Consider the following 11,544-nt stretch of genomic DNA (forward strand, 5'->3'; position numbering starts at 1 on the left):
CTTAGGTGAGATAGAAGATGTGCCAACAGAAGTAGGAATGGCGTGCTTCAAGGAGGAAGCGATGGTAGGAGGAGCAGCAGGCTTCGAGGGAGAAGGACCAGCGGAGATGGAAGTGGGGGTGGATACGACTGGTACAACGCTAGACTGTAGAGAGACAGGAGCTGGGAGATCTTTGGATTTGTAGCAAGCAGTACCCTTTACTTCGACTCGGCGGAGCCTTGGTCACAAAGTTAGTCTCTATCTTCAACTATAGATAATACAGGATATCAGTGATTAGACATACCCATAAGAATCCGTCTCGGAGATCTCAACATCACCGCGGCGTTGACCCAGGTTTGTAGCGAAGCTGTAAGAGTGTCAGATCTTTGACTTCAACGGATGTTTAAAGAGTCATTCGGCAAATACTTACGGGGCGGGCCAATACTCCGAGAACATGGCGCAATGCTGAGAAACTTGGACTCCATTCCGGCGCTGTACGTAGGTGTTGACGAAGCGGCACTTGCGGCTTTGGATATCAGTATCACCAGCGACCTTGCAAGCGTCAAGGCACCTCTGAGCATCAAATTTACCGTCGCGCCAAGCCGCCACACCCATGTAGGTGTCTACGCCGTTGCAGTCAAGAGGGACTTGGATAGCAGCGCCATTTTGGTACTTTTCTACAACCCAGTTCTTGAGGATGTTTGAGGAACCATCTTTCTTGTTGCTAAAAGTAATGTCTTTGACATACGCGTTAGAACCAGCCATGACGATACGGAACTTCTCCCGGGTCTGTCCATTGTTGATGCCGGCCTTGGGCGAGATGGTGCCGGACCACAGGGTGCACTTGATCATAGCGCTGGAGGGGGGATTGGGGCATTTGGGGCCAGGCCTGAACATGGGCGAACGCTCGAAGAAGATGCCGAATATGTTGCATTTGTCATCTTTGCCACATTCTGCAGCACCTAAAGAAGTTCAGTATGATGAAAGAGATTTTTGCTTGCAAATTTGACTGAAGAGGAATTAAGGCTTATGCTAGCTATAAGATGTTGCAGTGCAGGAATCGTTAGTTTAGTAAGAACGATGTGCTAACTTACACTTGTTGACATCATACGAGTCCAAGTCAGTGTAGCGAATGAACTGAGAGGGCTCATTGAAGGTAGTGACCAGGTTGGAATATGCCTGAACATAGCCAACGGGCGTAGTTGCGGAAGTAGCTGCTAGCGAGAAGGCAGGAAAGGATTGGAAAGCCTCTGCGGTATCAGGTTGGGGGATGCGACCGCGGCCATGGGGCAGGGGCTCGCATGCACGCTCAGTGTTGGGAACGGCGGGCGCTGCGAGGACAGTCGAGACTGCAGCACCAAAGACAAGAAGCTGTTGGAGGGGAGACATGTTGCTCAGTTAGTACAAAACTCACGTTGTTGTATACCTGAGGTGAGTTTCGAAGCTTCTCTACTTGAGAAAGAGGAATCGACATTTTATATGATGTAGATATATGTGTAAGCAGCATACTAGGGGATTGGCGATGAGGTATCTTTGGGTCGATTGTCCATCATCAAAATGAACTTCCACGGACATGTAGCCAGTCACGGCATCGTGGTGGGTTTCAAGGGACCTGTATGTATGCAATCAAACTCAATATTACAGCCACATAACATTGACATGAGTGCTGACCACTCACAATATGGTTGTCCAGTATTCAGACAGGACGCTACAACCTTCAACAAGTCGAGTGAACAAACTTGGTCGAAAGATTTCTTGGTTGAAGGATCCCGATTGCACCAGGAATTCCACAGTACCTCAGATCTACATAAAATTGTACGTCTGTGTACATGCAAAGGCCTATATAACACAGCCTGAGTGGGTCTGGACTGAGCTGAAAGTGACGAAGAATACTGGAGACATACGAGCCACTATTCAGAAGATAGTATTTAGAAATTTTCACCTATAGCCAGCAAGTGGACCATTTTCTTGCAAAGTGGCGGTTTAGGTAAGGGTGGTCTGGTCTAGACCCGGTTTTCGCCCAATGGGTTCCCTATTAGGCAATTTCAACTCAGCATTGAATGCAGAGGATCGTTGGAAGAGTCTAGAAACAGTGATTGAAACGAAACAATGTCAACAGAACGTTAGCCAATGGTGGTAATGGTTGTTGAGGCAAGCGAGCCGCTAGCTACGGAACGAGGTATCCATTCGACCTTGTAATCTAGGCCAAAAATGCACCAATTCGGTTTCTACTTCAAGTAATTTCAGTCAAGCGTTGAAAGTAGATGCAACGTCACCACCTAAAAAAAAACCACAACAGCTTTTACACCATTGACACACCGTTGGCAAAAAGCAAGAGGGTTCACCAAGTGAGGTTCGAGCAAGCTCCACCCTACCTACTGTAAACGTCATAGCCGCATTTCCGCACCCAACCAACATAGTACTCTCCAAACCACACCTGCCACATTCCCAATCAATATCTCCCAACCAATTTCCCTCCATTTTCCAGACCATTCCATTAACAGATCCTGTTCCTGATTCCCAGGGACTAGGTCGTAAACAAAAGCACAAACGGTGTGTCAAAATGGGCCGCACGGAGAAATCCCAGGGTTTAGCGCCACCCGCGATTCGCAAAGATATCCGAGCCAAACAGGCGCGCCACATCATCAACAAAGTGGTGCCTGCGCTTCTGGCATCGAATGCGAGAGCAAGACGGGGTGTAGACGGCAGCGAACTGATCGCTGATCCGGGCCCCAATGGAGCATCAGGACGACCAGGCCCGACCAGCACACGTACAGAAGGCGATGAAAACGCAATATACGTAAAGAGAAAGGGCCAAGGGCGCCGAAAAGCCAAAGGCAGTGAGATCCTCGATGAAGACATTGCCACAGCCGCAGGCGAAGGAAAAAGAGACGGAACCAAGACCTTGTCAAAAGGCAAAAACCGCAAACGCAATGATTCCCTCGACGAAGGCCTCTTAAACCTCACCATACACCCCATTCCCTCATCTTCCTTCCCAAAATCCCGCACCATCCGCATAATAACAACCGACACTTTAACAGCCGCGCTCCTCCTTTCCCACTCCCCCTCCAAACCCCCTTCTAAAAAAGCCCCAAACACATGCATCCTCAACATGGCCTCCCCCCTCCGTCCCGGTGGTGGCGTCTCCCTCGGCGCAACATCGCAAGAAGAATTCCTCTGCGCCCGCACCACGCTGCTCCCCTCCCTCAAAGAACAATACTACCGCCTCCCAGAATACGGCGGCATCTACACCCCCGATGTCCTCGTATTCCGGAACCCCGGTCCCCTGGGCGATAGCCACGGTGAATTGCCGCCCACGGAGCGCTGGTACGTCGATGTTATTTCGGCGGGTATGCTTCGGTTTCCGGAACTGGAGGGGGAAGAAGATGAGGAGAAGAGGCTGGGGAGGAAGGATCGAGAGGTTGTGGAGAGAAAGATTAGAGGCGTGTTGAGAATTGCGGAGTCGAAGGGAGTGAGTAGGTTGGTGCTTGGTGCTTGGGGGTGCGGCGCGTATGGGAATCCGGTGAGGGATGTTGCGGAGGCGTTTCAGAGGGTGCTAGATGGGGGTGTGGCCGGGGGTAGGAAGAAGAGTAAAGATGGAGCCATGGAGACGTGGTCTAGAATTGGAGAAGTTGTTTTCGCCATTGCGAATCGCAAGATGGCGGTGGATTTTGCGGATGCGTTTGGTGCAGGGATTGAGGTGGAAGATGGACCTGGGACTGCGGATGGCGAGGATGAGGATGAAGAGGAAGATGCGGTTGCGGAGGAGCTGCGGAAGAAGATTCAGGAAATGGAGAGCCAGATTAGTTTGGTTTGGAATGCTGATCTCAAGGCGAGAATGACGATTATTCTCGATGGATTGAAATCTCAGCTAAGGGAAAGAGAAGGCACTCCTGAGACGAGTATGGCTGATGAAGAACAAGATCAAGATGAAAGTGAGGAGAGTGAAAAGGAATAATCACCAAATGAGAATGCATTGCGGGGTATCTTAATCTAATAACTTTTCTATCAAGTCTCGACTTTTTCTTTAGGCTCTTCGTCCTCCAGTCCCAACTTCTTCAAATCAACAGCCAAGGGATCACTCTCTTCAGTACCCTCAGTAGGGCCTTCATAGCCAGGTGGCGGGAGTGCCCAATCAGGCAACCCAGTCTGATAGTCCCACTTTCCTTCCTCGCATCGATATCTTCTGGCATGGAGATAGATGCCGAGCTCATGCACGCCTGGGTCGCTATACAGATCTGTATCGCAGACTTTGCACTTTTCGCCCGTCATACGTTCGGCTTTTCGTTTGTTGTATGCATCGACCATTTCATCGTGGTAGGCAACTGCATCGGCCACTTCTTCTTTGCCCATGCGCGAGAGGCGTGACATGATGTCTTCGTCGTCTTCATCTTCGGATTGCCCACGGCCAAGAGACGGTCCAAACACGCGCTGGTTGGCGTATATGGGGTCATTGGAGATGGGATGACCAAGAAATTGAAGGTGGACGCGCAGCTGGTGAGTCCGGCCCGTCACGGGGAAGCAGCGCACGATTGAATAGCCCCGGAGTTTCTTCCATGGCTGTCCATCAGGACCCTTCTCGCCCTCCTGTTCTTGGGTGTTGTTTCCATCGTCTTTCGGCGGATAGTATGCAAGTCGCTTGAAGACTGTCTTTGCCTCCTTGCCATTGGCGCGAACGCGATTGAGACCTAGCTTGGGGCTAATCTGAAGTATGGGCTTTTCACACAGAATCTCGCCTTCTGGAAACTCACCGACGACCCGTGTGATGTACTCCTTTTTGACAGTTCTCCCTCGTATCTGCGCGCTCATGTCCTCTGCAGCCTGCTTGTGTTTTCCAATGAACATGATACCACTGGTAAGGCGGTCAAGTCTGTTGCAGGGTAGGGGATTCCAACCGTATCCCCGATCAGCGCGCATGATCTCGATGATGGAATTGAAGTTGTAGCGACCGGCGGGGTGGACTGGCATGCCCGCGGGCTTGTTGATGACAATCATGTCATTGTCCTCGTGAACGATGCCGATGGGCTGGGCAGTACAGGGCGGCTCGTGGCGGTGCAGCGTGTGGGAGATGACATCGCCGTTGTTGATAATTGTCTTGGTGCTGGGTACGGGCTTGCCGTTGACAACGACGCGGCCGTCGATGATGGCTTGTTCGTAGTACTCGGCGGGTCTGTCGCGAAACTCGCTCGCAAAGATATCTAGGATTTCACGGCCCCGCCATCGCTGTTTGCAGTAGGTGTTGTATGTGTAGTGGTAAGGCGTCACCTTGCGCAGGCCATCCTCGAGGTAGTATGGCGGCGGCCAGGGATCGCAGGGTGTAATGGCCACGGGTGGCGGCTCTTTCCACGGAAACTTGTCGTCAGGCAGAGGCGGATATTTGTCGCGCGGAGGAGAAGGCACGAGTGCCATGGAGGGTGAGCCTGGGCGAGTGTGGGCGACGGGCAGGCGGCCCTTGGAGGCGAGGAATGCGAGGATGCGTGGAGACGGCGCCAGAATCGCGGGGCTTGGAGGGGTTGAATGTCTGTACCGAAAAAAACCACTTGGGACGACGTGGGGGTCAGCACAATGTGGCTGGTGAGCATCATGACCGGCCAATCACATGCCACTTCCGACCGCGTCGGGTGGCGCAGCAGTCGACCTCATTCATGCTATCAGCCACTTCCGATACAACTAGACGGGAGCTATTTAGGCGGGATAGAAATCGAGTTATGGCTGATACAAATCGGGTGGATGTCGGATGTATCCGACGCCATCAGCTGTGACCAGCGTGAACGAGCCGAGGCTCAATGGCAGCTACGGCCGAGTCTTGACCACTGGACACGACCGCGAACTGCTTCACCTCAACACCGCACCACTGATATTATTCATGGCTCTCGAGGTACTCAAGTCGCGTCGTCGCGGTGACTACAACTTCTCGCTCGAGTACAGGACGCGATGGTCCGTTGTTTTGCTGTGCCCCTGTCCAATGCAACGCTGACCGCACCAAGGAGCGACAATGACATGTACCACCATATGAACAACAGCGTCTACTACTACCTGCATGTCTCTCACGAGTCGCTTGTGCTTATAGAGTTCTTTTCAACTGACATTTTACAAGCTTTGATTCTGTTGTCAACACATACCTGATTAAGCACTGCGCACTGCACCCACCAACGTCTCTCGACATCGGCCTTGTCGTCCATTCCCATTGCAACTACTTTGCTCCAGTCGAGTTCCCTGCAGTCGTTGACTTGTGTTTGAGGGTAAACAAACTGGGAAAGAGCTCTGTCACGTATGAGATTGGCGTCTTTGAACAGGGTCAGGAAGAGGTCAAGGCAGTTGGAGAGTTTATCCATGTTTTTGTTGACCGCGAGAGCAGGCGGCCGAGAAAGGATGGCATGACTGAGGCACTTAAGACGGGTCTCGAGAAGTTAGTAGTAGAAAAGCCGAAGCTTTGAGCCCTTTCAAAGCGTCAGGAGACTAAGCCAATTGAATGGCTAGGGTCACACGCATCATTGGCCTGCTCATTTCATCCAGTACATGGTTTGTATTGTACTTCCACTATACCTCTTGAAGGGGTTGGTCGCAGAAGATCGAAAAATTAAATACACCCTATATGTTGACAGTGGAAATATGGATTTGAATTATTTAGTTATCATACGAACATGTCTCAATCAGGAATTTTTCGCCCGCGATGGAGATGTGCTCTCATCTCCTCTCATCTGAGGTTCCCTTACATCCTCAACCTTTATACTTGAACTTCATGATGGCAGAATTTATCTCAGGTAGTACCAGAAGCGGGGTACAGTACCTATCCGTGCGCCGGCAGTACATATCCGGACCTCAGCTACTATCATAGTCTTCAGCTACCATCATAGTCTTCAGCTTCTGGCGTTCATCATAAGATCTACGACACCCCCAGTGACTCCCCTGCTTACATTTGACACTTCTCTCACGAGCCCACTTATCCCAAACCCATTCCCACCACCGTTCCAAAAATGCACAACCCCATCTCCGGCCCCGGTGTCCTCTTTGTCCGCTCCCGCATCTCACCCGCCTCGCACCCCCTCCTCTCCGAATCCACCTACCTCACCTGGTACGACACCGAGCACATCCCCGATGTCCTCTCCAGCCGCGATATCAACAACGCCTTCCGCTACATCGACGTCTCCAAAACATCTCCCATCGGCGACTCGCGCAACCCAACCCCGTTTTTGGTATGCTACCCCATGCCTGATCTAGCTTTCACGAAAAGCGAAAAGTTTAGAGGGATTAGCGTGGAGAGTGAGAAGTTGCCGGGGAGTGGCTTGATATATGATCTTGCCAATTTCGAGGTTAGTTATTTGGGGTTTAGGGGGGCGACGCAGAGGAAGAGAGATGGTAAGTGCGTTACGAGAAACAATAGAGGTGTGTGCTGAGCGTGGTAGGGCGAGCAAAATTTATAGTTACTGCTGGAATTAGACCGGAGGGGGAGCCTGAAGAGGAAAAGGTGATGGAGTTCTTTGAGAAGGTACGAATTCATGTCCTTTCTTGCAAAATATTGAAAGATGGCTGATGTTCGGTTTTGGGTGGAAGCAAACGGCTATGATATCGAAAGAACCGCATTATATCCGTACGCTACGTTTTAAGTTGGTGTATGCAAGGACGAATGCGCAGTCTCGCGCTTTGAAGGGGCTACCTGCTACTGACGAGCCGCAGCCTGAGCCATCGACTTGGGTGGCTATTCATGAGTTTGCGGAGTTGCCTGAGGAGTCGTTACTAGAGAGGATCAAGAGTGATGCGGAGACGACCTTGAATGAGTCAGCAAATGATGAAGGATGGGGGAAGACGGAAAGTGAAGTGCATGTTTGGAAGGTAGATAGTGTCCAAGGGGAAGGCAAGTTCTTTGATGATTGAAGTAGTTTTTCTTATGCCTTGAAGGGTAGAATCAACTATCAATACAACTCTTTTCTGCATCCAAATCCTTCTCTGTCTTCACTTTATTTAGCACATAACCTTACATGACGATATGTTACATTTTAAAGATCAAATTACTAACCGTAAAAAAATCAGATGTTGTGAACAGTGCTTAGATCATCACTGGATTGGTTTCAACAGGTAGAAAACATAGAAGGAGGTAAATAAGCCTGAAAGCTGGGTTCTGGTGAGTTGACAAGACAGTAATTGCATGTCCCATACGTCCAAGCCTTGTTAATGATTGTCTCAGCTATGGTTTTGTGGACAGCATGGCCAGAGGGTAGAATACGCCTAGCTATCTGCTGAGCTTTCTCAAGCAATGGTTCCGCAAACTGGGGCATGCTTCGATCGAGATAACACTTTGCGTGAAACATGAGGTTGGATAGTGCCTCGAAAGAATAGCATCCTTTTGAATCTAAGTTCTCAATCTGTTGTTGACGCCAATGCAACCACCAATGAGCTTTCTCGTACTCGCAAAGTCGCCACAGTGAAGATATTGCTCCATGCATCAGCTAGAGGTACTTGTCAATACGTGTTCCATCTGCCGGTCGGGCCGTGCTGAGGATGGGTTCGATCTTTTCCGTGACCAGGGCGCTTATTATTATTATTATTATTATTATTGGTTAATGTCCTGTGTCAGCCCGAAGGCTATATAAGACGTACAAGCTGATGAGGCTTACAAGTATCTACGTAGTGCTATCAATTTGGTGTAGTTAGGGGAGGGGGCTATCTAAATCGAGTTGAGGCTCGTAGCCTAGTGTGGGGAAAGGTAGTAGGGGGTCTTGCGGGTAGAAGAGATAGGTAAGGTGGGTGTAGGACAAGGGCACCTGCTATGAGTGTTGCCTTAGTTCTCAAGGTTTCCTTTGTACCAAGTCTGTATTGCAGCCTTAGTTTCCTTGATAAAGCTAGTTGTGGCTTGTATGCCTGTGTTTGTGTGTAGTAAGAAAGCTAGCGATAGGGGGTCCCTGCTAGCTTCTTACATCTTTGCTCTGGCCTCCTGAAATAGCGTACAGCTAAGTAGGATATGTGCAGGATCTTGAGTCGCTCTATAGTTACAGGGGCAAACCTTAGAGTCTACTTTGCCTCGCTTGAAGAGGAAATCTCTTAGATAGCAGTGTCCTAGCTTGAGCTGAAAGAAAGCGCTAGAGGCTTCTCTACTAGTAGGAGGAGTAGCGATCTGCTTTCTAATCTTCCAACTATACCTTGCGGCATAAGTGTTAGGGTTGAGAGTGATAGCTTTCCTTCTGTACTGTTCTAGGTAGTTATGCCACTCCTGCTCGCCTAGCTACTTGATCCGTGTAAACCAGGGGCTTAGTTTGTGTACTTCACCTGTGGTCTCATAGTATGTTCGCAACTGTTCTAATGAACACAGAAAATAAGGACATTCGCTAAAGGTGCCAGCGTAGTCATGGATAGCCTCTGGAAGAATTTTTTCCACACGCTGTCTTGGAGGAGCCGCACTGCCTAACGGAACCTTCTCCCGATGCCATTCGTCGTTGTTATAGAGATGGGCGAGTTGATGCTTGAAGTAGGCGATCTGATTTCGATAAGCGTCCCCTAACGCTTCGGCTTGCCGGATCAGATCCCGCAGCTCCTTTTCAGCAGATTCGAAGTCGCCTAATTTTTGGTATCCGTAGGAGATCTGAAGGTTCAAATCAACGGTCAGATTGAACATGTCTTCTTGGCTGGTCTCGGATGCTGTTCGTAAACCATCTCTTGCAGCACTGAATGTTTTCAGGGCTTGGCCATATTTTTTCTCTGCGTCGTATATCAAGCCCAGCCGAGCAAAGCTCAGCCAATTATTCTTGTCATTGTCACCAAGCAGCTCTTGGTGATGAGTGTAGGACTTGCAGAGTCGCTCCATAGCTCCATAGAAGTCCTTGTTCTTGATGGCGGCGTCAACAAAGACAAGTAAGATATGGACGGGGATCTTGTGCACAGTGCCGAATAGGGCTTCTAGTCCTTCCAAAGCCTCCATGAAAGCAAGCTTCGCACTGGGATAATTTCCATGCTTGGTGAGGATTTGAGCCTTTCGACAAACTGTAAGGAAATCATCGATATCCTGGCCATTATAAAACTCTGACCTTACTGCCATATCGTTTGGATTGGTCTGGTTCACCGGAATTACATATTTCGTATTGGAGGACTTCGAAGTATTATACGTAAGATTGGAAGGCGAGGCTGTTGTCAAACGTCAATAAAAATATCATCGTAGGCTGACGCAGCATATAGTGGATTCACGTACATGTGATTGGAGACAAGGCCTCACTAGCATATCCCTGCGTGTACCGTTTGATCTTGTCCTTTGGTACCGGTTGTTTACGGTATCTGAAGGACGTTTTCTTTCCTGCTTTGATCTGGCGGAGGTATGTCTTCTTCCTAATGAATTTTGCGACAGACTTCGGGATTGATTTGGACAGGTTCCACCCCGAAAGCGCCTTCTTCCATTGCTGAGTGCTGATCAAAATTGTTAATAAAACCTATCAGCTGTCGGCACATCAAAAGATTCTTCACCTGGCGATAAAACTGTGCTCCTTGAGTATGAGTTTGCGCAACTCCTTCAGCTCCATGCGGTGGTAATTCAACCTAATGAAACGTTCATATTGATTTCATTCCCACCGCCCAATACGTTTTGGAGTGGACGGTTCAATGCTGAGTTCAGGCCCGGCTGTTGAAGCCTGTGCTGGGCTTATAGTAAGAAAGTGCGGCGGGACTATATCCATCGCATATGTATCGGAATCAGCATGTAAATCGTTAACTGATGCCATGATTTGAGGTAGGCTAGCACAAAGTGGGGTTTCGATATATAAGTATCAATCCAAGTGAGAAGTTGAATGGTTTACGAAATCTTGTGCGTACAGCTGGTTCAAAGATCTTAAGGTGTATGGAAAGGTGGGCTGTCGGAAGTTGAAGAGATCAAAGGCGAATATTATATTCATGGTGTTTACCCCTTATCACGGTTACACAAGAACCTTTGCGGACCTTTGGTTTCATGGGGCACCCGGGATGGTCCTGCAGTCTCCCATTACAGTTAGCGCTTCCCCAGGGTGTATTATATAGGATCCCGCGCGGTGGAAATGGACCGACCTAGCGCACGCCGCCACCCTATTAAAATCGATAACGCGCTAGAAAGCTAGCAACTTCAGCCCTTTGAAATATTGCTATAGTATAGAAATAACAATACTTTTTAAAGCGTGTTATCTCTACTATACTCTAAATGATCGTCTTGAGATTTGTAGAGATCTTTTAAAGGTGTAGGCGGCTGGCGAAAATCGCCTACAAAGTACATGTTATCTATGACTCCCGAAATTGTTGTCCACCGAGTGGGTGCCAAGTCCCAGCACGTATGCAAAGCAAGAGCCCCTGGCGGCCGTTCGCTCGGCGAGGCGACCTTTTCCCCGACCGTACGGAAGTACGTTTTGTTTTACTTTTTGCTTGGCACACGATACTCTCCATTGATTGATTTTGAGTGATATGGTGAGCTGCATCGCCAACGTGTAGGTGCTACGACTTGAAGCTAAAACAGACAATCGAGGGGCATTCTCATTCACAAGACCATGACAGACTGAAACTTTTATGAACTTTTGCTAGTAGCGGGCGTCGTGAGCCCGTCGGATTGACAGTCGCAAC

At 49.3% G+C, this 11,544-nt stretch overlaps 6 protein-coding genes across 6 annotated transcripts; 3 read left to right on the plus strand and 3 right to left on the minus strand.

Moving 5' to 3' along the window:
• Window positions 1–273: 273 nt before the first annotated feature.
• COCCADRAFT_103498 (uncharacterized protein) lies at window positions 274–1,368 on the minus strand (the record flags this gene model as incomplete). The annotated part of the gene is made up of 3 exons (XM_007716895.1): window positions 274–346; window positions 410–941; window positions 1,074–1,368. 3 exons carry the CDS (start codon window positions 1,366–1,368, stop codon window positions 274–276), a joined length of 900 nt encoding a protein of 299 aa, XP_007715085.1.
• A 1,174-nt stretch (window positions 1,369–2,542) lies between these two features.
• On the plus strand, window positions 2,543–3,937 carry COCCADRAFT_103443 (uncharacterized protein; the record flags this gene model as incomplete). Its single annotated transcript, XM_007716896.1, has 2 exons — window positions 2,543–2,819; window positions 2,856–3,937. 2 exons carry the CDS (start codon window positions 2,543–2,545, stop codon window positions 3,935–3,937), a joined length of 1,359 nt encoding a protein of 452 aa, XP_007715086.1.
• A 50-nt stretch (window positions 3,938–3,987) lies between these two features.
• On the minus strand, window positions 3,988–5,388 carry COCCADRAFT_103444 (uncharacterized protein; the record flags this gene model as incomplete). The annotated part of the gene is made up of 1 exon (XM_007716897.1): window positions 3,988–5,388. The coding sequence occupies one exon, from the start codon at window positions 5,386–5,388 to the stop codon at window positions 3,988–3,990; it is 1,401 nt and encodes a 466-aa protein (XP_007715087.1).
• Window positions 5,389–5,845: 457 nt separating this feature from the next.
• On the plus strand, window positions 5,846–6,416 carry COCCADRAFT_39185 (uncharacterized protein; the record flags this gene model as incomplete). The annotated part of the gene is made up of 3 exons (XM_007716898.1): window positions 5,846–5,916; window positions 5,967–6,017; window positions 6,077–6,416. The coding sequence occupies 3 exons, from the start codon at window positions 5,846–5,848 to the stop codon at window positions 6,414–6,416; spliced, it is 462 nt and encodes a 153-aa protein (XP_007715088.1).
• A 540-nt stretch (window positions 6,417–6,956) lies between these two features.
• COCCADRAFT_103486 (uncharacterized protein) lies at window positions 6,957–7,854 on the plus strand (the record flags this gene model as incomplete). The annotated part of the gene is made up of 3 exons (XM_007716899.1): window positions 6,957–7,338; window positions 7,386–7,468; window positions 7,534–7,854. The coding sequence occupies 3 exons, from the start codon at window positions 6,957–6,959 to the stop codon at window positions 7,852–7,854; spliced, it is 786 nt and encodes a 261-aa protein (XP_007715089.1).
• Window positions 7,855–8,758: 904 nt separating this feature from the next.
• Window positions 8,759–10,682, minus strand: COCCADRAFT_28531 (uncharacterized protein; the record flags this gene model as incomplete). Its single annotated transcript, XM_007716889.1, has 7 exons — window positions 8,759–8,838; window positions 8,895–8,911; window positions 9,117–9,163; window positions 9,239–10,095; window positions 10,160–10,371; window positions 10,429–10,500; window positions 10,534–10,682. 7 exons carry the CDS (start codon window positions 10,680–10,682, stop codon window positions 8,759–8,761), a joined length of 1,434 nt encoding a protein of 477 aa, XP_007715079.1.
• Window positions 10,683–11,544: the final 862 nt, after the last annotated feature.

This window comes from Bipolaris zeicola (genome assembly GCF_000523435.1).
Source record: "Bipolaris zeicola 26-R-13 unplaced genomic scaffold scaffold_157, whole genome shotgun sequence".
Classification (NCBI taxonomy): domain Eukaryota; kingdom Fungi; phylum Ascomycota; class Dothideomycetes; order Pleosporales; family Pleosporaceae; genus Bipolaris; species Bipolaris zeicola.